Source organism: Macrosteles quadrilineatus, unplaced genomic scaffold (genome assembly GCF_028750875.1).
Source record: "Macrosteles quadrilineatus isolate MER2022 unplaced genomic scaffold, UCM_ALF_1.0 Scaffold_8__2_contigs__length_117827958, whole genome shotgun sequence".
Taxonomy (NCBI): domain Eukaryota; kingdom Metazoa; phylum Arthropoda; class Insecta; order Hemiptera; family Cicadellidae; genus Macrosteles; species Macrosteles quadrilineatus.
The window spans coordinates 30,627,629-30,654,614 of NW_026542601.1; the positions used below are offsets into that span (position 1 = coordinate 30,627,629).

General features: G+C 33.9%; 1 protein-coding gene across 3 annotated transcripts in view; it reads left to right on the forward strand.

The window, feature by feature from the left end:
* The window catches only part of LOC129000792 (casein kinase I-like), a 39,590-nt gene extending 19,900 nt beyond the window's left edge, over window positions 1-19,690 (forward strand). Inside the window, exons 4-10 of one of the 3 annotated variants that reach the window (XM_054427795.1) lie at window positions 5,734-5,882; window positions 6,693-6,921; window positions 7,337-7,507; window positions 8,973-9,121; window positions 16,409-16,547; window positions 17,617-17,743; window positions 19,090-19,690. In XM_054427795.1, coding sequence (XP_054283770.1) covers window positions 5,734-5,882; window positions 6,693-6,921; window positions 7,337-7,507; window positions 8,973-9,121; window positions 16,409-16,547; window positions 17,617-17,743; window positions 19,090-19,141 — 1,016 coding nt within the window. In that variant the 3' untranslated portion in view covers window positions 19,142-19,690. Of the gene's footprint in view, window positions 1-5,733; window positions 5,883-6,692; window positions 6,922-7,336; window positions 7,508-8,972; window positions 9,122-10,427; window positions 12,475-16,408; window positions 16,548-17,616; window positions 17,744-19,089 lie in introns of those variants that run through there. The other 2 variants (XM_054427797.1, XM_054427794.1) reach the window with 2 other exon arrangements.
* Window positions 19,691-26,986: the final 7,296 nt, after the last annotated feature.

Sequence of the window (26,986 nt, forward strand, 5' to 3'; positions counted from 1 at the left end):
GAAAACTGAAATGATAGGGCCATTTAGCTCAATTGAGCCTGTTTGGTCAGAACACGAGGGCGAGGGTAACTGACGTAGTGGTCATATTGGTTAGAGTGCAGTAGACGGTAGACGTCTATCACCGATTGTTTTTAATTATCTGATAATAATAATTGGGGAAACTTTATCCGATCCCATCCCGATCCGACATCGACAGAAAAAGTGTTTATTCAATCAATAGTAAAATTTAGCCTAACCAAAAACCAAATTTGTTGGTTGTGACAATCAATGGAACCGATTATCAACATTTTGCCTCATGAACATTGCTGAAGCACAATACAATGCAAATTAAAAATGTCATGTTGAATAATAAGAAAAAAACATGCTCTACTTGAATAGATTTTGTCATATGTACTGTACACTCTGCAATGCAGTGAGTGTACATGACAATTAAATGAGCAATTAAAAAAATAAACATCTAGATTAATAACAATTTAAGGATGAAACATTTGATGTCCTAAACCCACATTTATCTTCTTTGCTTTTTCTCTGTTTTATTAGTTTGTAGTTTCCTTGTTTGTTTCATTGATTTGAAATGGGATGTAGTTTTATAGTTTTACCCTTTTCAATACAGTATTTGATTTTGGAAGGAATCAGGAAGAAACAACCTCTTTTTTATCCTTAAGAAAGAATAAAAATATTTTATTTTCTCCATATTGGAACTATTTTGTGTCAAAGCCAGATTGAAATAGCACATTTCACAGTTGGTTTTTGGACATTTGAGCTCACAGATTAGGCTTACTGAGTTTAGTCAGATAAGCTGGAAGGAAAGTTAAGATATATTTACCTTTCTGTGGTTTAGTCAGAGTGCATCACTGATATAGAAAGATAAGATTTTTTAAAGCTTTCAGTACTGTAGGTGGTTTAACTTTTAAAACTCACAATTAATTATTTTATTTAACATATTTTAAAGTTTTAATGCATTTAGTAATAACATTGTTGGAGTAGTTTTTTGTTTCAATACTATACTCCAAAATATTTATTTTATCATTTTCCTTGATCTAATTTTAGACTGTCTTCTTCCTTGTCATATAAGACTTTAAATGTTAAGGATTTGTATTTATTATGACCAAAGGGATAAGCTATCTATCCTACTTAGATTTTGTTCAACGATTATCTATACACCTTATTATTAACAAATTATGTGTTCTATTAAATAACCTAATTGAACTTCACATTATCGCTCTTTTATTTAAATGGGTTAAATCATTGACTATATAACACTAGTGTAGTGTTATATAGTCAATGGTTAAATTATTTGTATGTAGTTTCTAAAACCATTATCTGTAACTTTCTCCTTATATAGCCTAATAACTAAAGAACAAGACCAACTCCTAAAAAATACATCTGTTGAAAATATCCATCATTAAATAATCAAGTTTTAAAAACCAAGTTATTAAAAAAATATTCTAAATATAATCAAGTGTATCTGAAAAATAATGATTTTTAATTTGATGTTGGCTATTTATTGTGAAATTATAGTTTGTAATCTACTATCCAATTTTAACTTAAAAAGCTGAAGTTATAATATTATTTTACTCACATAGGCGTGACATTTAAATTTTGTAGCCTATTTCTTCAATTTTAAATTTACAAGCACTAAACCCGTCCTGATTATTTGTGTCCTTGCAACCAGATAAGTATTCACAATCACAAAAGTCATCAACTTGCTCCAAACCAACAGATGTAAATTCTTTTGAGAATTACATTTTTAGTACTTAAAGTTTTATAATTTACATTGTTGTAACATGGAGTTTATTACAAAGGATGACTGTAATGCAATACAACTCGTGCAGCCAAGTTTAGGATGTAAGGATTTGTTATACAGGACGAGTTGTTTTACCAAAGTCAAACGTTTGAGGTCCAGTCACACCAATGACATAACATTAGCATTCCAATTCCCATGTATCGAGACTAGCCTCAATGACCTCTCGTCTTGCAGTGACAATTCAGTATTCAGTTATTTTTTTTTTCGGTTGCCTTGTTTTCTTGAAGATCATATTGTTATTCACTGGTGCACATTTTTCCAGTATCTTCCAGGATTACATTAAAATACAAAACTACATTCTACTATATCTACTATTTTTTTACACAACACCAGTCAAAACCCTACACAAAAACCCCACTTTGATAGCAGCAAAATATCTCAATTAAAACCTTTTCCAGCCCATAGTATTTCCTGAATCCCTCACAATTTTAAACAAAACTCAATCTAAAGCCATAGCCAAGATACAGGAAAGCTCACATAGTATAAACATATAACCGAATCTGGACCTGACAGCCTGCCAAACATAAAAGATTCAATCATTTTAAAACTATTTATTAAATATAATTCGTATAAACTCAAGCCCAGTCCATCCACACCCCTGACACTGTCAGTCAAACTGTCCAGGTTTAGCACTGTGATGCGAGTGAACGTCTCGGAACAGAACTCTCGACCAGCGTCTACTGCCACCGTTTATTCTGGAATATAATCATCATATTATTCACTGGTACATATTTTCCCAGTATCACCAGCCAAAACCCCACACAAAAACTCCACTTTAATAGCAGCAAAATAGCTCAATTAAAAGGGTCATTAGTGTAGTAGGGTTTCAGATCTTGACTATTAAGTAAATTTGTTTTCTCCTCATACAGCATTGTTTCTCTCATGTAAAAGTTATTACTGTTGGAATTACCGAATTTATAAAACCGTCTTGTGAGCATTTGATATTCAGAACAAGTTGTTTGTAAGTGTCAAACGTTTCTCTTTACTTACACATTCAGTTTGCTCTGACCAATGACAGATACCGCGTAGATTCCCTTCACCATCATAATTCCATCGTTCTCTGACCCCTGATTGTTTATTGATTGACAAATGTTGACATGGATAAGAAGCGGTAGGCCTACTACAGTAGAACCTCAATAGTTCGACACTTTGTGGACTTAAGGGGTGTCGAACTATTGAAATGTTGAACTATAGAGAGTAAATTGAGTTAATATACAGGAAAGTAAAAACACAAGTTTTAGGCCTATATATAAATCACCCATACTTATACTAAAAAGCTTAACAATTCCACTTTTCATTAGTCTCAAGTCAACAATAAGTGACGAATTAATGTTCAAGTCAGCTTATATCACAATAGTAACCATTATATCACCAAATATCACTTGACAAGATAGCTCAGCCCGTGTCGAACTACAAGGAGTGTCAAACTATCGAAGGTTTACTGTATTATCGTTGACTGTAAATCCTTAACGGTATTATGTTAGAACTCAACTGGTTCAAAGTGATTTAAATAAATGCTCCCCCACCATCTCAATTTTTTCCTCATTGACAAACATAGCTCTAAATATGTTATGTGCAAACTCAAAATATATTGCATATATATTTTTTATGTGGTAGGTACCTTATACTTTATACTAGGTTTAAAAAAAATATATTTTTAACTATATGACTACAGTATATGATTTTAAATTTTGATTTTGAAAATAGATTACACGTGAGCTAACTATTCATATACCGTAGTTGGTTAGTAGCTACACTAAACAATCTTAATTTATTAAAAAATTACAGGAATAGTTTATATTTGTCCAAATCTAATAACAATCAACCCAATCAAAGGTGAACAATTTATAGAAGATAATAGTAAGTGAAAGAATATTTCAGTTCTTCAGTTTCTTCACCTAACATTTCAGTTCCTAGTGTTTAGATTGTGGAATTGTAAATGAAAAGTAGGCTCATCTTTCGTAGTAGTTTAGCCACAAACTATCAACATTCTATTAAAAAATATTTGTAATATTTTTTTTTATGTCAACACTGAATGGCAAAAAAACTAATGACAAACAAAATAAGTTTCAATAATATTTAGAGTAGAACCTCAGTAACAAGACCCTTGATAACAAGTCACCCTGGATAACAAGAGTCATTTTCTAATACCCTTGATTTCATAATATGCTTAATATAATATGTTATTGCAAACCTCGATAAGAAATTAATCTTAAAAACATTTCTTATTTGGCAATCCCTATGAGAGACTTGTTATCGAGGTCGTATGTAACTTTAAATCTTTGTCTAGACTTTGTCCAAGACCTGTTACATATAGGGGTTGGTGATGTACTGATATGCGTCACTGTCAGTTATTATAAAACCGTGGCTTGCATAACAGTAATAAGAAAATGCTGGAATGTCCAGATTATTGGATTCATCACGTCAACAGTCGACAACGTCTCTCCAACACAACTCGGTTACACAACGGTGACAGAAAACACGCGAACACACGTGACGCATTTCGTTTATTTGCCCTTTAGAATGACGTAGTCTGATTTATTGGAAGTAAAACTAAAAGTCACCAATCGCTTTCGGAATCACTTAATGTTATTGGGAAAGACGTTTTTTGTATTTTTACAAATCAGTTTAAGTTATTGTATGTTTTTATTTTATTTGTTGTAATGTTTTGCATACCAAGTGATATAAATCTTGAAGTAAATCTACATAATTCCGTATAAAAATAAGGCGTCTCTCTTTCTCCCTCTTTGCATCTTGCAAAAACAAGCTTGAAATAATTAACCTGAAATTTCAGATATGTTACTTACCAATGATGACTATTAGTATATTCAGTTTTGATATAGACTTGAGGATATGCTCTTGGGGCTCCAAGTTCTGAGGCAGCATCTTTATCTAACTACTTTAGTTAGTATCGAGGCTTATACTGTCTGATCTATATTTTTTCATTTTATTTCATTTAATTTCATTTAATTCATATATTGTAACTGAAAACGTGGAAAGTAAATCTTTGCATTAGCAATTTTTGAGTTTGTATGAGTTGTTTTTGAATCTCCACTAATTTATACAGTACACCTTTCTTAGGCATTGTATATTCTAAACTATTAATTTTTTAATTTTTGTGGGTTAAATAACCCTAGTTGCAAAGTAAAAATAAATATACTTTTAACTGAAATGGCGACCATACGATGGTAGATATTGTAAGTCAAGTATGAATGGAAATGAGTGTATTTCTATAGAGAGGTCGATTCATAAAAAAATGAGGTGCCGCTACTGCAAACTATTAAATGTGATCTGTACCTATTTATGACAGTATTTTCATCTTCCTGAAAGAGAGGTACCGGAACTCGGTTCCGCCGCGTTCCCCACAAATCAAAAACTGCTTCTATGTGATACAAAAAAATTTCATATAGGCTATTAAAATAGTGGGTGTTAAAAATTATTTTCTTGATCTTGTCTTGTCTTTGAATTAAAAACAAAATATATTTACCAAGACTGAGAGGAATGTTTTTGCAATGAGTGTGATAATTAAATTACCAACAAAGTTAGCATCATTAAAGAGTGCTAGGGAATAGTTATAATTTACTTAACAAGAAAATTATAATGATAGGGAAAATAATAAAAGAATAAGTCAACTTTGACTCTGCCCAAACTTAGCGGAGTTTGGTTATGAAACTCCTGGCAACGTAAAGAATTTACAAAAGAATGCCTTATTGCGTCTTAAGTCTTGTTGTGGCCCGATGTGTTGACTGGTCAAAATCGATTGGTGTTTACATATATATTTAACGTCTTGTAAATGGTTAGAGTCTTAAGTGTGGATGTATCATAAATGTTAGAAAGTTATAGTTTCTATAGCCAAAACAGACCTATGAATTTTCAGATGAGAATGATTGGCTGGATTCTATTTTAATGTGGGATGTTTGTTACAGTCGGCATTCCCACTATAAAGTGGTGCGGCTCGGAAGGTGACTACAATGTGTTGGTGATGGAACTGCTTGGCCCGTCACTTGAGGATTTGTTCAACTTCTGCTCACGTCGTTTCTCCCTCAAGACCGTGTTGCTTCTAGCGGACCAACTGGTGAGAGGCAAATTCTCTGGTAGAACGAGAGTATGGATAGATTTTTGTTTACCCTTTGGCTCTGAGGAGCAATGTCGGGCACAAGAGTAACATAACCAAACTTTTGCTTTCTTTAACCCAGTAAACGTTGTTTGGTGCTATACGTGACATGTGCTGTAATAAAAGGATTGAGTTAAAGAACTATTACGCTTTGGGCTTTTGGGTAGCCAGTGTTGTTAGGGAATTAGACAGTAGACTACAATGGAGATTGAGGCATTTAAATATTGAGGGATTGAATAGCCTACTTACTGGCAGTAAGTAATTATAACTCTTCACAAACTAAATATTTGACAAAGTACAAAAGATTATAAAGTAACAGTACAAATCAGTCCTAAATGATTTGAACTAACTTGTTTCATAAAATAAGTAGTTAACACTGAAACTGCAGGGGTGTATTTCATGGTAAAAAATCAAGAATCTTGGGAAATCGCTATTCTACCAATAAAATCTTAACACCAGCCTTCGACTTCTATAACTGTAAAAAGATTATTCAGTCAATAACTCACAGATTTGAAAATCACTCCAGGAGCTACATAACTGTCTGCCAACCATGGATACAACTCCTTGGCCAACAAATATACCCTGATGTTTTTATAAAAGAGGTGGTACTGAAGCTCATGCATCAGCAGATTAAACTCAGTTTCCTCAAATAGATTGCAGCACATGCTTCAGCCATTACATAGAGTTATGTTTGGTCACTATTGCATAGTTTAAGTCTAGTTATCACGATCACTTGTTGATGTTTTACATAATATATGCTTAATGTTTCAGATAAGTCGGATAGACTATATCCACAGTCGCAACTTTATCCATCGGGACATCAAGCCTGATAACTTCCTCATGGGCCTCGGCAAGAAGGGCAACCTGGTGTACATAATAGATTTTGGACTGGCCAAGAAGTACCGGGACGGACGCACGCACCAACACATCCCTTACCGGGAGAACAAAAACTTGACGGGGACTGCGCGCTACGCGAGCATCAACACTCATCTAGGCATTGGTGAGCTGTTTTTATTGCTTGCTGATATTATAACAATTCATCAATAAAATTGACTGGTGAATAATCAGCGTCTAAAGAACAAGATTTTAAAACAAAATAAGAACATCAATAATTAGTTGCAGTAATGAAAATCATATCAAAAATATTCATTGTAAAATACCATTATAAGAAAACCCTTTTTGGCTTTCACCAAGACAATTTTAGACATTACTGCTAACAAAACATTCAGGGCATTACTGAACTACTGACTTAGGTAAAATCACCTAATCACATTGTGGTTTATTTGTACAGTACACATTTTAAAGTTGTAAACTTTAGAATTGATCCCATATCACTTACGAACATGATAATTAAACTCGAGACTAATTTTAAAGGTTAGTTAGCAGTAGTGTTGATTACTTGTCTGTTTGTGCAGAGCAAAGCCGGAGAGATGACTTGGAGTCGTTAGGCTACGTGTTGATGTACTTCAACCGTGGCTCTTTGCCGTGGCAGGGGCTAAAGGCTGCCACCAAGCGGCAGAAGTACGAGCGAATCTCCGAGAAGAAGATGTCCACCCCCATAGAGGAGCTGTGCAAAGGATATCCTGGTAACCAAACTCTAGAACCTATTAAAACTATGATTAGGCTACAGTTAATCCCATCTAACCCCACTCTGGGTTCACCAAAACCATAATAAAATATTTAAATCAATTGGCAAATTAACTAGGCAATGGGAATAGTTAAAAGTGGCACAGGTAGTTGCTCCGGCATGGTTAACACAATTTCATGAAGCAGACGACACAGATCTCATACTGTGATCAATATCAAATAAATATCAGAAAACAACTGTCAATTATCTAAAAAAAAAATAGGTTTTGTGTATTCAGTTGTAGATTTTGAATATTACAGTACAGTAGACTCCCTCTTATCCGGACTCCTCGGGATCAAGGCCAGTCCGGATAACGGTATTTTTGATTAAACTGATGTGTCCCCAAAAACTCATTAAAACGGACCGTTTAAATGCATACTCTACAGTGTTTGACTTAAATTTAGGAGAGCATTATATTTAGACACGTAATCCGGTGTTAAATACCGGGGTTTGAACCAGGGTTTGAATCACTGGTCTCAAATCCTTCCCACGAAAAGAGTTGTTTCAGTACCGCCCACTTCCTGCCGATCTAGTCCGGTTAATCCAATGTGATGATAAAAATTGTCAAATTAAAGAGATGTAATTTCCGCCGAGTGTAGTCTGGTTAAACCGATGTCCGGTTAAAAGGTGTTCGGATAAGAGGGAGTCTACTGTAATTCAAAGACAAGTAAACATGTAAACAAAGTCGGGGTTCTTTTTACAAGAATAGTCTTTAAATTCCAACTATTGATTAACTGAAAAATAGGCCATCTCATGTGGTCCAACTCCCTTATTTCTGGTTTATCTGTTATTATTTTCAGTTGTTCATTTTATTTATTTATTATCCCAATGGTACACAGGATTTGTCTACAAAGCTAAACCTGATCTCCCGGAAAAGACCCCAATATTATGGTCTAGACTCATTCACAAAAAAGCACCAAATATTGTATTACCAATATTTTTACTTGCTACTGTGTAGTTTCATTTATATTTGTAAAATATGATAAACAATACATTTTTTTACTAATATAAATGTTTCATGCTAATCTTGTGTCTTGTGGCCTTACATTATATTACATCTTATCTTACAGTGACTTAGTTAGATTTCACCGTCTTCAAAATTAAATCTTGCATAATTTACACATATTTTACTAGTGATTTATCTCTGAAAGTTGCTTGATAAGATCTCAATAATCCCCTGATCGATTCTTGGTTTTAATACCCACCTCAAGTGGGGGGTTTGGAAAACAGGACTTGGCATTATGTAAGTAAATGAAATAGTTTAAATAATAATGAAGATGGGATGGGTACACAACAGAAGTTACTGACTGTGTTCCTGAATGTATTCTAAGCAAAGTGCGCTTTTCTCAGAAAACTATTGAAAGTACAAGTGTCTTGAAGTTAGAACAAGCAGTGCAGTTATCGAAAGTTTTGTCTGTGTACAGCTGAGTTCCCGACGTATCTCAACTACTGCCGAACACTGAGGTTTGAGGAGCGGCCCGACTACTCATACCTGCGTCAGCTGTTTCGCACTCTCTTCCACCGTCAGGGCTTCACCTATGACTACGTCTTTGATTGGAACATGCTCAAGTTTGTAAGTGCCCTAGTTTTCTTATTTATCCACTGAATAAAAAAATAGACACCGTGGTTATGCCTAGTATGCATAGAGCAATGTGGCATGATATTAATTGTAAGTTTCCTTTGGTTACAAACCTGTTTGAATAAAAGGTATACAGTACACTCCCGATTAATCGAGGTTGTTGGGACCGAGACTACCTGCACCGAAAATCTCGGATAACACGGAGGTTGCGTAGATTTTGAGGTTAGGGTTTTGGTACCTTATTATGGAGTCAAATACTTGTAAAATATATCTTTAAACAACACATAGCAAATAAAAAATGATTTTCATGTAACCTTTTTTCCCAAATATCGTAGAATTGTTAAAGAAAAAAATGACACATTAAACATGTTCAACACCTTTTTAATCGTCTTGAAAAACTTAAAACACAGTAGCCTAGTATTAGAATTATGATAAAAACCAACACACACTACATTATTTAAAACAAAACAATAAGGTGGATCCTTCTAGTTTAAAAGGCAGAAAATTACATTTTCAAGTTTGACGTGATCTATGTCTTGACACAATCAAGTCTACATTAGAACATAGAAATGCAGTAGACTGACTGACACTGCTATTGTTTATGATTATGTTCTGCAGACGACTCGTCCACTCCAGTTTGCCATTGGTAGCCGGCCAACCTAGTTCCATGTGATTTTAATTTTTAAGGTTTTTGCGGTTCATTCTAACTTTTAAAATTAAAATAAAACGTAATAATGGTTATTCCAAGTACTATATTCGTTTCAATAAATCGTAAATTATTTGCTATTTTTACGTTTCTTTAAATAGGAAAATACTTTAATAAAGTAATTATTGTTTTCCCACTGAAAATCCAAATAAATATTTAGGCCAAAAACAACCTCGGATAACCCGAGGGCTCGGATAACCGGGGCTTGGATAACCGGGGCTTGGATAATTAGGAGTTTACTGTAGTAAACGTAATGCAAATTTGCATATGTCAGCAAGGGGTTTATTTATATTATGATATTAGATTCAATGTTTACAGGAAATTCAGTAGACATATTACTAATATTATTTTGCCTAGTATGTATAAAAATATCTGCTTAGGAACAAAGAATAAAGAAGCCAGTAGTCTTTGTTTGCGTTTCATCTGAACTTGAGTTGCAGCAGCAGAAGTATCGTCCTTTTTAAAATTGTACAAAGATAGCATGGAGACAAGATGGTGCCCACTACAGTGAAAGACACACTGAACAATTTTAAATTTTCCTTGTTCCATTTTCCTCGTCCTCTTCCTGATCCTTTTCCTCCTGTCCTGTTGCAGATGCCAAGAGAAGTTTGGGGAATGAAATGTAAAATAAAAAAAGAATTATCTGTGATGAAGCAGTCTATGGTGAACAAATATGCACTGAAACCTATGAAATGGAAGAAAAGACCAATCAACGAGGTTATTGACCAATCTTTCATCAAGAGCATTAAATCCAGAAGTATCGATGAAGCATTGAAGAAAGAGGCTATAGATAGGGTGATAGAGAGGTTGTTAAAGAAGAAGATGCCAAGTGAGGATGTTGCAGAAGTAGATGAAGCAAGGGAGGAAAGTCCAGAAGAGGTGTTTGAGGGATGGTGCTGTGAGGAACTAGACGACATTCCACATGCCTTGTCCTATGGGTGGAACAGTGAGACAGATTTGTATTACGAAAATGTGAAGAAGTTGAAGAAGTTTGTTGAAAGGGGGTCTACTACTACTGTTGGACAAAAGATGGAGGAAAATGTCACAGTGTTAATTAATGAAGGAACTGATGATAAAACTGAAGCTGTAGAAGCAAATGAGTTTGTGTCACCAACAAAAAGTGCAAAAATAGGTAACAATTTTTCAGTTGTATTTTTAAATGAAAACACTTCTGAGATGGAATTGGTTATCGGCAATCTTACATTCAGTAATGTAACCTCATGTTATAAAATACATTGCCTCATAAAACATGATTCCCAGCTCAGTGCGGAATCTTTGCAGATCGCAAGGTTTAAATTATCTGTAATGAGCAATAGTAAGAAAAGTAATCAGATAAGTGCTGAATCTTTCTGTCAAAAATATGTAGTCAGTGAAACCAACAAGCACGGTATGTGTGGTAAGAATTTTGAGGAGTTGAGTAAGAATGTTTTTTACTTTGGAGAATCAACAAGCAATGACCATCATGTTCCGAAAGATGCAAACAGCATGATTAATGAAGTGGCAGACAATTCATTTGCAGATGAATTTGGCTCTGAAGAGCCCTGTGAACAATTAACTTTAGAAAATGCGCATTGTGAATCTCAAAACGCTAAGGAAGAAGAAAACCCAGAGTTTGAATGTTCACGTGGAGAAAGTATTAACACAGATGAGTGTAAGAAAAACGTTCTAAAAGATGCAAACAGCATGACTAATGAAGTGGTAGACAAATCACCTGCTGGTGAATTTGGCTCTGGAGAACACTTTGACCAATTAACTACAGAAAATACACTATGTGAATCTCAAAACGCTATGGAAGAAGAAAACACGGTGGTTGAATGTTCAGGTGGAGAAAGTATTGATGTTCCGAAAGATGCAAACATGATTAATGAAGTGGTAGACAAATCCTCTGCAAATGAATTTGGTTCTTTAAAACTCTGTGAACACTTAACTAAAGAAAATATACAATCTCAAAACGGCAAGGAAGAGGGAAACACAGAGGTGGAATGTTCAAGTGGAGAAAGTATCAACAAAGATGATTGTGAGAAAAATGTTTCTTTTGTGAAATCCATCGAGAATTTTAATGAAACAAAAATAAATAGATCTAGAGGAGTGAAGCGTCCTTGGGATGTTAAAAGAGAGAAAAATGAAGGTTCCTTAATGAATGTAAATTATGAAATTATTCCTCACTTTCAAAGTTTACTTAAAATGATAGTCTTAGCAAAGAGCTTTTTTAATTACTTGTGTACCAATTGGTCCGAACAAACAACAGAATTGAAACAAAAAGGGCTTAGCAATGAATACATTAAAACAAACAGAATTAGAAGAAAGTCACGATATCAGATAGCAAATAACATTCGGTTTAAAAATATGTGGAAAAGAAAATGCAAACAACAGTAACAAACAACCCATGCCCAGAGACTCAATTAAAGCTATGTAAATAGTTGTAAAATCGTTCACCAATATTGTGATGACAAGTGTTTTGACTTTTAATAACAATAAAAAACATAACATAACCATTATTGTTCCATTAACATACCTTAAAAAAATTGTAGAGACAGTTTGTGCTAAGCAAAGAAAAAAAAAATAGCAGTGATGGAATTGTAAGACTGATGCAAAGACTGATTAACTAGAACAGGTAGTTTCAATTGTTCAAATTTTTTAAGTTAAATTCAAATTATTTACTTACTATTTTTAAGCTAATTTTTGGTTCCTTCATGGATTTTAAAAGTTATTTTAGTTTGGAATTTTCTGTGTTTTGTCAAATGTGTATTGTTTCATGATTTGTCACATCAGTTGTTTTTAATTTGTTTACTTCAGAGTTTGTAAAATTTTAGCTTAAAATGATGATGTTCTTGTTTCAATTTGATGTCAAATAAAGGTACTCTACCATCAGTCATTTAGAGTATTTTCAATCAAAAGTGTATATCCATTGTAAAATCAGTTCTCGAATTGATACAGGTCATGTCTTATTTTACGACTGTTAAAATAATAATAATAATTCTTATTATTATGTTTATAGTTCTATGGTTTTATACCTTTTTATGAACTATTTAATGTTTTTATTGACACTCTTCTATACTAGGGTTGCTTTCAGAGAGGTGAAAGCCAGTTGAGCGGAACAAACGTGATTTGATATTTGTAACTATAAGTAACTAAATGTAAAAAAGTCAATAGCTTAATTTACTAATGCTGGTTTTATTGATTAAAATTATAATAATTTAAATTTACCTCTTCCAGAAGTGCATTATGGTAGTTTTGACCAGGAAAATATTACAGTAGTTGGTAGCCTACTTCTGGACAGGCCTAGACAATTATCCATACCGTGGTTAAAAGTGTACATCTATAAGCCCAGGTAATTAATTATTTACTTATTATTACCGTTTTAACTAAGACGTATGTATAGTCCGTGGCTTGGCAATCAAATTACAGTACTGTATTTATATAGGATAGGCTGTTTCCCCGTTTAACCAACTATTCCAAAAGATAAAAATTATATGGTGCAACACAAATAAACAACCCGATCCCCTTCTTATAACCTACACTTTACCTTCCTAATCTAACCTTTCTTCAAAACACTTAATGTAGTCACGAATACTCATAAACCCCGACCTACCCTCCCCACATGTCTAAATTAGATCAGTGTTCAATCTGTGTTTTATTAATAAGTGTAATAACTTACTGTACCGTCGATGTAATTCAACATAATAATATAACCTGTGAGATATTCGGTATCATCGGATTAAATATCGATTTCGATGCGGTTCAATATATCGCTTATTAAATCCTTATTTCTAACATTCTGGCTGTTTAGCCAGCTGATTAGCTGGCAACACATATAGGTTCCCAAGAAAGTAGTCACCGGTCCGTATCCCTCCGCTCCTTGTTTATGCTCCGCGCAATGAGAAAGTAGTTCCGTATATTTTCTCGATTTAGAGTGAATTCCGCGCCTTAAAAAGATTTTTTAACGGCATTTTCTTGTTTATTAAGGTCATAGGAATGGTTTAAAAACGTTTAAAAGAAAAGTCTAGAAAGTTTAGAAATACCTTATGATTCTCTTGTTTACATTTTTCTTGTAAACAAAAAACTTGTCATGGCTACTTTAGTCCCATAAGCCTAATGTTAAAAATTTGAAATTTTAAGTTCGTTTTAAATTGCACTAGCATTATCTAATTGAAAATTGTTTGTTTAAAAACCATCTCACTATTAGTCTAAGTAATTTTGTTAAGTTTGGCTGAAATGTGTTCAGCCGTTATTGAGTGATGTTTCTCTATTTGTTGCATTGAAGTTGATCCCAAAGAGCTTCGCTCGCTTCGCTCGCTCCGCTCAATTATTGGTTAGTCATTTAGGTGAACTGGTGAAGAGCTATGCGTTGGCAAAGAGAGCGTGTGTGGACTAGTTGAACCCCCTTGTGCTGCGTCGTCGCATCAAGCCCAGTCAATAAATGCAAAAACTGCCTTTTTTCATAGCTAAATAGTAGAAAGCTGGATTTGTTATATGTGATAGAATCACTTAAGACGTGTAGCCTATTTTCAAAAAGTTCTTCTTAAAAAAATCTTCTAAAATTTTTTTTTAAAGAGATACAACATTTTAATTTTAATAATCTTAGTGTTTTTGTGTACACAATTTTGTTTTACCCTTTATATAGTTTTACAAATCAAAATACGCTAAATGTTTCAAACAAAAGTTTGCGAGTGTTTAATGTTTATAAATATATTTTTGGTTGTCTGAGTGAACTGATGAAGCTGTGGGGCTTCTAGAAAGAGAGCGTGTGCAGGCTACTTTAAAACATCTTCATTCTTCGCAGCATCGGTCGCCGATGTGTTACGCCCCAGTCCTAAGCACTGTCACCATTAATGTACAACAAAATTATTACAATAATTAATTATAACAAAATTATTACACTACCTTAAAAGTTTTAAGGTAGTGTAATAATTTTGTTGAGTCAAAATAAATAATTTATTTGATCCAGTGATCCAGTCTTTATAAAGTTTGCCTTCTGTCTTCTGCTTGAAGATGGTGGAGCAAGTTGTGTCGATGATTGCACCACTTTATTAGTGACTAGCTGTACCCGCGGGCTTTGCCCCGTTTTACTTCATAAGTGAGCTCGTTCGCATGGCTCAATCACGTCCTGGTTGAAGTTCGTTCGCTTTGCTGACTCGCCTCCAGGTTGAAGTTCGTTCGCTACTCTAACTCGCCTCCAGGTTGAAGTTTGTTCGCTACGCTCACTCACCTTTTGGTTGCAAATTAGCTGTTGTCATAAATTAAAAAAAATAATAGTGCTGCACCCTGTTGGTAATCCTTGTAAGTTTTTAATGCTTTTGCATATCATAGAACCAACTTTTTAGTTGAAACAGCTGACTAAATTCTTTAATTCCCTTTTAATACGAATACTCATAAGGTTAATATGGGGAACTATAGAGCCACTGGGGCGGAGCCCGAAAGGATTTTTGAGATAAGAATATGCCTATATGTTAATCAGGAATGTGAGCTATCATCATGCCAAATTTCAGCAAAATCCGTCCAGTGGTTAATGCGTTTACTTGTCACAAACATACATCCATACATCCAAAATTTCTCATTTATAATATTACTAGCTGTAACCCGCGGGCTTTGCCCCGTTTAACTTCTTAATTTTCAAGATTATCTCGTTCGCATGGCTCAATCACATCCTGGTTGAAGTTTGTTTGCTACGCTCACTCACCTTTAGGTTGGAGCTCGTTCGCTACGCTCACTCACCTTTAGGTTGGAGCTCGTTCGCTACGCTCACTTGCCTTCAGGTTAGCTCGTTCGCTACGCTAACTCGCCTCCAGGTTGAAGTTCGTTCGCTACGCTCACTCACCTTTTGGTTGCAAATTAGCTGTTGTCATAAATGTAAAAGAAATAATAGTGCTGCACCCTGTTGGTAATTTTTGTAACTTTAATGCTATTGAACATCACAGAACAGAACCAACTTGTTTAATTGAAACAGCTGTTAGGATTCAATAATTTCATTTCACATAAGGTTAACATGGGAAACTCCAGAGCCACTGGGGCGGAGCCCGAAAGGATTTTTGAAATAAGAATATGCCTATATGTTAATCGGGAATGTGAGCTATCATCATGCCAAATTTCAGCCCAATCCGACCAGTATTTTTCGCGTTCACTTGTCACAAACATACATCCATACATCCATCCATACATCCATACATCCAAACTTTCTCATTTATAATATTAGTAGGATTAGTAGGATTATTAGTCATAATTATTAGTCATCACTAACTAATGATTGCACACTGAAATAATCATCCTATAGCCTATTATTGATAATATTTTATGATAAATAAGCCCTTTCAAATAGCTTTAAGTAAAATAATCATCATGGTTGACAATTTGATTTTTTTTTTATGAGTAAATACAAATATAACCTATTAACTTGGTGCCGAAATTATTGTTACTGACATTTCACCATCGATTCTCGGTCCCGGTACTTTGGAGAACCGACATTTGACTTTAAGTACCGACCTATCACTATTAAAAAAAAACCTTTATTTACTGGGCTAAAAACCGTTAACAGCTATCTTGAAGCCATCATTACCAATGGTTGTGTATGTTTGCAGGGAGGCACCAGACACTCCGGCACTGAGGGTGAGGCAAGGATGTTTGTGACGCCACCGGGAGATTTCTTCAGTGGCAGCCGGAGAGCGAGAGTCAACACGACCGCAACACCCCACACACCCACCGCGGGACTATACACTTGTAAGTTATACCACATGTCATTCCCATGTTGAATCTGAAGCCATTTTAAGAATAAGAAATAAACGTACAATACAAAGTCAGACAGGCCGGGACCGTGGCTGATTCAAGCGAAAATGTGTGTCAAAAGAGCAGAAGAACAAAAAATGAAAATGTATGTGTTTAACAATAATATTCTTTACCATGGAAAAGAAAATTTTAAAATATTTACACATTACAACTATACAAAAGCAATGATTCACCACTCAGGCATGCATCACTATAATCAGGCACCAGAAGTGCAGTCAAGTGGGAAACCGGCAGAAACACAATCACCGTCCGATTTTGTTCTCCTGTAAAGCAGTAGCGTTCCTAACATGAATATTTTATGTTGGTTTATATTTATGTTCATTTATTATTTCTTAACCGATCTGGGTTACCCGGAATTCAAACTGAGAGGGAATTGACTTAACGGGGTTGTACTGCAGTTGAATTGAACCACTTGCAAATTGTGCTTTTATTAATAACTGATTTCTGTTGAGTACGACTTTTCAAGCAAAATGGAAAGGATGATTTATAAAAGACATTTTTATGCCACATAAAATATCACAGTACAAAAACTAGGAGCAAAATAGGACTTAAGCTATGTCCGGCTTGGATGGATTTTGACGGCATAGTTGGGGACCTGTTTTACTTTTTTATACTAGTAGTCAAACAGTAAACCACACCAGTACTACTGAAGTGAAGTCTGTTTGGTAGTCTAGTACAGAAGAGGGCACCTATTTACTTTTTTGGCCTTTATTTTGGTTAAATATAGACATGTGGCAAAATAAACTATAAATAGACTTGATTTATAAAAAAATAAATTGATGGATAAACACTGCAAATAAAAACGCTGTTTTCATCAAAGTTATTATTAATTTTTTTAAATATGTGTGATACAGTTACATACTTGTGCTCACAATTTAAGTTGAACATAGATGATATCGTGGATTGCATGTATGCGATTTGAGAACCAAAATCACATTTTGCTTCAATCCCCCGTAGTATCATTTTTCCACTGTACTTCACCAAACTGTGGTTGTTTTGAAAGCAGCTGCGGCAGGCCGAGAGCGAGGAGCAGACCCTGCACCCGAACCCCACCGTAGAGTGTCAATGCGTCTCTCTGGCCACCATCCTGCCGACGACAAGAACACGGCAACCAACAAGTCACTCAAAAAGTATGTGAAGGCTGTCATATACCCCTATATTAACTTAAACCTTAAAACAGCTTGCATTTTCACAACAAAACAGGTTGCATTTTCATCTAACCTTTTGTTTTGTACTTTCTTTAACAAAACTAAAATATCTCAAACATCTTTTTGTAGGAATTTATATTTGCATGTAAATTCCAGGTTGTTCAAAGTTAGTTAACCTTCGAATCGGGCGCATTTACAACGTAACGGAAATCGCCGATTTTTGCACAAAAATGAAAAAAAAAAATTCACTTAATATAGTATTTATTCGGTTCAGAAATGAATAATCTGTCAATTGATGTGCATTTCAACTATTTATACGCCTTTGGGAAAACTTGAAACTCTATGAAAATAAAGCATCAGCTGACGACATTGTCATGGTGACGCAACCGCTTATTAGCAGCGTCTGTTGTTGTTTATTTCGTGTTGTGTTTGGTTAGTTTCGGTGTTTTTTCGTTATAAGTTTTATTTTTTATTGAAATGTGAGTTGATTTCACTTCAAGATGAATGATTGTAACTACTGTGACTGATCTAGTGAGTTCCAATTCTAAATAGCGAGGAGACATGCAATTCAAGTACTAGGCCTAGTGTAGGTTGTACACCTAATATGTATATGGTAATAAAAACTGTTATATGTATTTTTTTTTAGAAACAAGGTACATGTATTATATATCATTTTTTTCGCGGCGCCTAAAAACCCTTGCCACTACAGAGTAAAATGACTGCCAGATATAGGGTTAAATAGTTTACTTCTGTTAAACAGTTTTCTTTTATGTGCTTATTGTAAGTAAAAATAAAACCCATACAGGGTCAAGTGTTTGATTATTTCAATATTAACATCGTTTCTACTCTTTTATAAATCAGTTTAAATTTTCTCTACTGGCCTGCATTACATTGTGATATGCGGAATATAAGTTCCAGTTGACAGAATTTAGTTCCTTTCTTGAGCATCGGTAAACAAGATTTGTCTCTTTAAACTCACGGGAAAACCTTTCTGGCACTCACACTGATCGCTTTACTTAGTTGTAATAATTAATTTCTACTGTTCTTGCACAAGTTGAGAGTATTTTACGATAGTAAATGGAAACAGTCCAAATCTAAGACTTTTTACTGACTCTCAATCTAATAGACAGTGTTATCCTTCAAGAGACCATAACATTTAGCAACTGGGTACAGGATCGATCATTAAGAGCAAACCACCAACTTATTGAAGGTGAGCCCTGTCATTTGACTGCTTTGTTAAATTTGTTTAATAAATAAAAATTTAACAAGAAAGTAAAGTTCATCACACTTATAATTGACCTGAGCTGATCTATAATTGTTTGTTTCAGCTCGCTGCCGGGACCTGACGCAACTCCAGCTGATACTCCTCGCAAAAAATGAAGGCATTCTCCCCCCCACCGCTAGATCTAACCATCGTAATGTCAGTGTATAGTGTATCTGTGTCGGAGGGGGGGACGATTTCGTATTTGTTGTTTTGTCGTCTACCGAATTACCTATGGTCGAACCGTAAGTGTTCAGTCGTCGTAGAACCAGATGGTGGGCGGTAGTTAGGAAAACACATGTGCAATTATAAACATCGGTGTTTTTTTTTCTCCTCGTTGAAATATGGAAAAAATTTTGAAGTTTGTTTGAAAATTGAGAATCTGTGTCAACATGCGTTAGTGAAAAGTTTTCTATGGACCACTGTCGTAAATATTGTACTGATGTAAATTTTTAGTTTTTCTTGTTATTGTTTGTTCGATGTTATGTTAATCTTTGATGTGTTAGTCTTACGATAATCGGTCGGTAGATTAGCTATTCCTCAGTTAACATGTTGAACTGTGAATCAAGTTTTTGAAAGTTACTTAAGATCGTGCCGATAGGTTAATTTTTTTGTATAATTGTTTGTAATCGAAAAATTAGCAACAATTAAATTTACGTTTTGTGACAGTTTCGTAGTTATGATTTCATTTAGGTTTAACAGTATCTACACATTTTTTCTAGTTTTTTCCAATTAGGCTTAAGTGGTTTTGTCTAAACATGATGTTATGTCGCCTTAAAAATGTCATTAAAATATAGCCTCGGATGCTTTGGGTAAGTGTATCTTCGCGTATATTAAATGTTTGTGAAAAATAATGTCGCGACTGATTTGTTTGTCGTGCAGTAAATTTATGCTGTGCACAATCGGAGGGAATTTGAGTTTAAAAATTGCTTTTTCTTACGGTTATATCGAATACTTAAAAATATTTCATTTACGCATGTCAACATTATAAATTTCATTTCAATTCATGGTTATTTAGGTTATTTAGAATAATGGTAATACTGTTAAATAAAAGAAACAATCCTCCATTGGCCTAACAAATTAAATAAGCTTCCATGTAAGGTCTTGTGCACAGCATTTTCCTGTACATAAAACATGATTCGTGTTTTTCATGTAAATTATCTTATTCTTAATGTAAATTGTGTAAATAGAGTATATGCGGTAACTTTGAAATACAAGTCCAGGTTGTAAGAACCTGTGATGTTTTTAACAAGATTTACATCATTATCTGACTGATTTTTTTAAATGTATGTCAAGAAAAATAAAATCAATACATTTGTTTTAAAAGAACTAAACATTTGTTTGGAGAAATGTTTTTTGCATGTCGGTCATTAATTTGTTTAGTTAGTTACTAGTTGATATTTTTCTAACATAAGCAAATTATGAGTTTGTCAACACATCGAATAACCGCATTGCTGGCACAACGTACCAGAAAGAGTTCTAATTAAGCATGAATTCAACAATTGTTCTGTGAAAATGTTATTGTGAATATTGGTTGTGCTGCTTTTGGTATATTTTTAAGTGTTTTTAAATTGAATGGCATTAATTTTATTTTTGCAAAATTAACTGTTTTAGTTCAGAAACATTTTTTCAAACAAAGATATCTATACCAATGTAGAAATGTAGCAATGAATCGCCACGCTTTATTCTTAACTTTTTATTTGTATTCACTGTTAGCTGTTAACGGGTTCTGTCTAAAACACATCTGTGAGTGTTTTTACTATGTTTAGTTTTGTTGAAAATGTATTACTGAAAATACTAATGTAGTATGATTTCGTATCATATGTTAACTGTAAATACAATCTGTACCATACTTCTACTACTGTAACCTATCCCTTAGTTCGTTAATTGTTTCAGTTAGTTATTTCGTAGTGTCGCTAGAGCTCGTTTGTACTGCATAAACGTATGTTAAATGTATCGTAATTAGATAAACAGGTTTTAATTAATTGTTGGGCGCTAGTTTAACTACCAAATTTGGTTTTGTGGTCAATTTGTATCTCATTTCATACTATTTTTATGTATTGTCACAGAAAATTATTTTATTCAGCTTTGAAGTCTTAAGCGTTAATTATTTTTTGAGAATTTATTTGAGTTATATTTATTTTATAAATTGTGCAAGATTTTTTTTAGGCATTGGGTTACTGTTAAAACAGTTGAGTTGTTGAATCAATTTTTACTGAAATTGAGTATCAACTTGGAAAATCAAACCAAACACATAAAGTATTTACTTTGTATTAAATATAAAAAGCACTAGATTTTGCACACAGATTTATTACTACCAAGGTAAAATAAAACTGCACTGTAATATAAATGTTAATTTTCTTTTTTGCATCCACCATAGACCTTTTAAATTCAAATCTATTTCCAACCCTGTCTAAATTCACCTGAATTGTACTAGATTATTTATAGATTAAGCCTTAAATTAGAATTTTGTTTATTTCTCACTGTATTTTCAAAATTCTTTTTCAATTACATGTGTATTTATAACCTTGTTGTTTTAGTTCCTACTAATCTATTGGTTTGACAAAATTACATTGTATTTGGAAAGGTACTATTTAAAGTACTATACAAATTTAGGAAACCCCAGTCTATTTGAAAGGGTTGTCTGTAAGTTAAGGCCCTCGACGAGCTCCTAGCATGAAAAAGCGAACTGATTTGAAAACTGAGAGAGACTCCTTTTTTTGTTTTTTGCATAAATATTTTAACCAATCTCCACATCTACACAAAGCTGAAGTCTTCATGTGGCTGTTAATACAGTTGGAAAAATCATAATTAAGACTGAGACAACTGGGCATATTTTAACCTAAACACATGTATGAAAGATGACTTTTTAATGGAGTGAGATGCCTTGTGTAGCTTTGTTACTGACTAGATCAGTTTTAGCTGATTTCCCATTGGGAATAAGCTAATACCGAAGGTCTCATGGTAAGAGCTGGACCCAGGACCGATTTACTTTTTTGTTTTGATGTCCCCAGAGGCCAAAAACACCATCCTTTCAAATTTTTATATACGTGTGTGTGTGTGCGTTAGCACGAGAACTCGATTGTAAACGAGTTTCGCAAACCAGCTTGACAATGGGAACGGGGATTTGTGAGGTAAAAATTTGGTTTTCTAATTGTTTTATCCCAAAACATAAAATCTCCTAATTACTCCCTAAACCATCTTGAAGAATCTTAAAAGAAGAAATGATTTAATAGGTATATTAAAGCGTTTTTGTATGTTTATTTCCGTACAACTCATAATATTCCAAAATTGTAAATTTAAAATAACCATCTTATTCCGGGGATGCGGAATACTATCCCCGGAAAACTACCCCCCCAGGTGAAACGTGACGTCACAAAATCTGCTAACTAACCAACATGGAAGCCGTGTCCGCGACTGGAATACTACCCCCCCTAGACAAATCATGCTATGTAATTTTAATTTTAATTCGACTAATTCCGTTGGATAATAGAAAATGCATGTGGTGAATATAAAACATTTTCGATTTTCAAAATGTTACAGCAAGTTTGGTTGGTTAGGTTAGGTTAGATTAGAACTGCTTGACAACTAAATTTGAGTGTCCGTGACTGGAAAACTGCCCCGCCCGGTCTCTGACGTCAATATGACGTAGGAACCTGCTTGGGGGGGTAGTCTTCCGGCGACCCCTTATTCCGTAGGATAAGTAAACTGTCATAGTTTACCATATACCACCCACCCACCAATTTGGAGTACCAACAAAACTCCAAACTGTACTCGTCAGTACAGTACTCGTCAAACATAATGTTATTTAGATAAATGTAAGTGAAAATCTAATCAGGCAAATGGAAATTCCCTTAGTCTGCAACGTTCAACCTATTGATCACTATTTACTTATTTTTATTGCAATGATGAGGACAGCTGGAACAGGTTTCAAACCATTACAAAGTTACTGACTTTTTTCAGGATCAAAACGACGACCATTTATGACTAAGGAGAAGGGGAAAAACTGTATAAATTTTGACTGTCAAATTTAAACCATCCCACTCCATTATGGTGAAAGTTTAATTGAGACCTTAATTTACAGGCAACCCTCAGATTTATATATGCATACATATTTAAATGAATGTGTGATATTAATCAATCTTACCTAATACAGTGACATGTCCTTTAGTCAATTCTTTTTAGTGGTCCATCAAAGAACATGACACTTAACTGTAATATTAAAATATTCAGTAATTTATTAATCTGATTTTGGAATCAATTTAATAACAATGCCATTGACGGGATCAATATAATTTTACAAAGTCAATTTATACCAAGATAAAAGTTTGATTCTAAAATGTTTCATAACAATTAACGCTCAAAATCCGTTATGTGCCCAAAACTTTATATTTTCCAATTACACTTCTATGACTTATTGAAACCTTTTACAGGTTATAAATAATGAAAAATGCAATACTTAGAAAAGGTTTTTGATCACACACTATATAAATTTGGAGAAAACACTCTAAGTAGTAGAATAACTACTGCAAATTTTAAGCTGTCCGAGAAGTATAGTTGGCTAGCTTGATGACACTGTTCTAACCTTACCTAACCCAACCAAACTTCTCGAACAGCTTAAAATTCGTTATTTGAGTAGCTGAACCAAAATTAATCGTTATCTCATTGTTGTGAAAAGTCAACAGTGATTCATTACCACGGGCCGCTGCAGGCGACGCTACAGAGAATCGTTATCTCTCCCAGAAAGATAATATAAGAACGACAACAATACCGTCGGAAATACCTGGAAATTATTCCATTCTACTAAACAAAGTACCATGTCATTGAAAAACTACGTTTTGTACACTCTAATGTTAATATGAACAAGTTTTGGACTTGTGGGCATGTAACAGATTTTGACCTAATTAACAAGTAGGTTCTAGAATGTTTTAAAAATCAATGTTTAAACCTGCTATTTATATAAGTGTCGTCACTATATGATGGGGATATGATAATTAATTGCTGGTTCACATTTAGTTGGCATGATATTTATTTAAATTTTTAACGATTTGTTTGTTTAAAACGAAAACTTAAAATAAGAGGTTAATCTTTAGTACAATCCAGTAGTGGTGTTTTTATGCTGGTTTTGAACTCTTTAAGTGGAAAAATAGATAGAATCTCTAAAAGTTATAATATAGCTATAGATTGTACTGGTGACAATTATTGCTGGTATTTCTCTCAGTTTCCACAGTTGTTATCGTAACAGTAATGTTATTTCAATGATACTTTAGTTAACAGAAGGATTAATTAAAAAAAAATTAGCGATTCATTAGTTCAAACTAAAAATATGGGTTGCAATACTGCCCTTGAACATTTATTTGTCCAAACCACCAACTAAGTGTGAAACGACAGTAGGTTTTGCCTTCGTGTTATAACTGTAACATAACGATGTTGTAAATAGTAGTGTATATCTTAACGACATCCCGATACAATGTGTGTGAACGTTTTTGTTTTATTAAGACTGTACTAAACACTATCACTAAATGTTGAGGAGCACTATTAACTTTGGATACTGCAAGTAGAGAACACTATTATATAATCTGAAGTGTTTTGTGTTCAATGGTGTTATTGCTTGTTGATGTCATTTGATCAAATTTGGTCAACATCTAGACATTTTTACTTGGATAAAAGAGAGGAAAAGCAGGATACAAAAATATATTGTAGTGATCCAAAATTACAAAAAAAAGACATCAACACACCAAAGCATCACTGAGCTCGAACATTATGGAAATTATCTTCCATAAGTATTTAAGGAAGTGGGATTAACCTATGGTAGCTCCAATCAAACAGGTTTTTAGGGACCAAAGAAATAAAGGAAAACTCTTTTACTTCTTAATTGGCAATCAGGAATTTGTTTGGGTAAAGTGAATTCTTTTCAAAACCAGGTACAATAGAGGAGTTTTAAACCTTATACTTAATAATATTTTCAATTCATATAACATTATAAGAAACAAGAAGGAGGGTTTCCACGGGCAAATTAGACTGTCAATCTGGTCTTGGGAGATGAGAGATGTTGTTTGACTGGCAAAAATATTGGCCAACATTTGAACTTAGGCCCAAGTTAAAACCATGTTATAGGGAGTTATAGGCAGCATTTAACTCGTTGAATTGAATCTTGCTCCAACGATGGATTTTCTCATCCAGTCTTTGTCAGTTTCAACTACACGATTATATTCCAAAGACAACATTATTAGCATCTTAGTCAACACTATTTTCAATTTTAAACTATTTTTATGGAAATCAGAAAACATAAACCCACTCACATTATCACTATTGCTTTACATAGTCTAGTTGTAATCTGTCGTAGTGCTTTTACAAAATCGTTAAAAATAATTACTAACCTTTTATTACTTTTAAGATATAGGTAACAAGAGTAGCAGCAAAGATAACGTCATTTTACATTTCGGGGACTAAGATCCCATCTGATACTGCTGCTTGCATTTATCGCAAACGTTCACACACATAGTATTTACGCTGAACTTAACCACGGCTTTGCTACCATTTAGGGTTGGGAGAGGTGCTAATCTAACGAATAGTCAAGTAGGCCTATTGTTATTTTTGAGGTACTTATTCTAAATGTGCTTTAAACAACTGTAAGCCCTTATATTATTTATGATGGTTTTTTAAAATTCAATTATGGTTTTTGCTTTGTGAATTGTTCAATGATAAGAATTTCAATGTATTTCTCTAAAACTAAGGAGTAGGTTAAATTATCAATTAATAGCTGCGTAAAATTATTTATAAAAACCGTTACTAAGCTTTGGACTAAATAATGCAAACAATGCACTGTTAGAATAGTAATCCCAGTCGTATTCAAAAGAGATTGAGGAATTCAGACCACAAAAACTATTATCTATTTAAAATTAAACACTCTAAAAATAAATTGGTCTAAGTTTCCTTGATGTTAATAAAAGCAAAACTCCAATAACGATGATTAATTTACTTTTGAGTCGACAGACATAGTATATCTTAATAAAATAGCCTACCACATTTTTTTGAAGAGACAAGCAATGTACTTGAAGTCTTTTCCATGTACATAGTGCACTCTCCCATCCCCTTGTATCATAGTTTCTATTATGTTTGTACGTGCTAATGAATGACTTTGAATGAATGTGTTTCAATGTTGTAACTGCGACTTTCATTTATTACCTATAAAAAGTATGACAAAATTTTTTGTATTAAAATTTTAATGAAAATAATAAAAATGTGTTTTAAAATTGTTGCGGGTATTTCTTAATCCTTTATAATTTTATTATATAATTGTGGTTCTTATTTAGTGGGGAGAAAAAAGTTTTTTAGAATAATGGCTAAAAACTCCATCTGTAACTAGTGCTGAAAATAGGTGTTTACCAGACGAGTGTGGTCATTCCCAAGCGAGACGAAGGCGAGTGCGGGAATACCATACGGATCCGCTAAACACATTTTGGAAAGTGATGTACGACAGTTTATGCCATACTAGTCCAAGCTAACTTAACAATACAAAAATTGTACAAATCCATAAATATTCCTACTTAAAGGGCTAACAATCAATACTCATAACCTCCATTGAGTGCACTCATTGCCAAACTAGAAACTACTTATCATCTGGTGTCCGGTAAAAACTCGCGTAATGACAGCCTATTGATTAAGCTGGCGGCAAAAAGCTGTTTTATGGACTGAATCCTTTTGTGGGAATTTCGTTCAAACAGTGTAGTGGGACGTAAATAGTTATTTGTGCAACTAGTGAGAAAAGTGAGCAATTGACTCACTCGAGAGAAATCCTTACTCACGAGCCGTAGGCGAGTGAGGAATTGTTTCTCGAGTGAGGCAATTGTACTTTGAACTCGAGTTGCACATTATACTTTTCCTACAGTTACCATAAAACCATAATTTGTTACCATAATTTGTGAAGAAACATAACCTATTTTTACACAGAAGTGAACTTT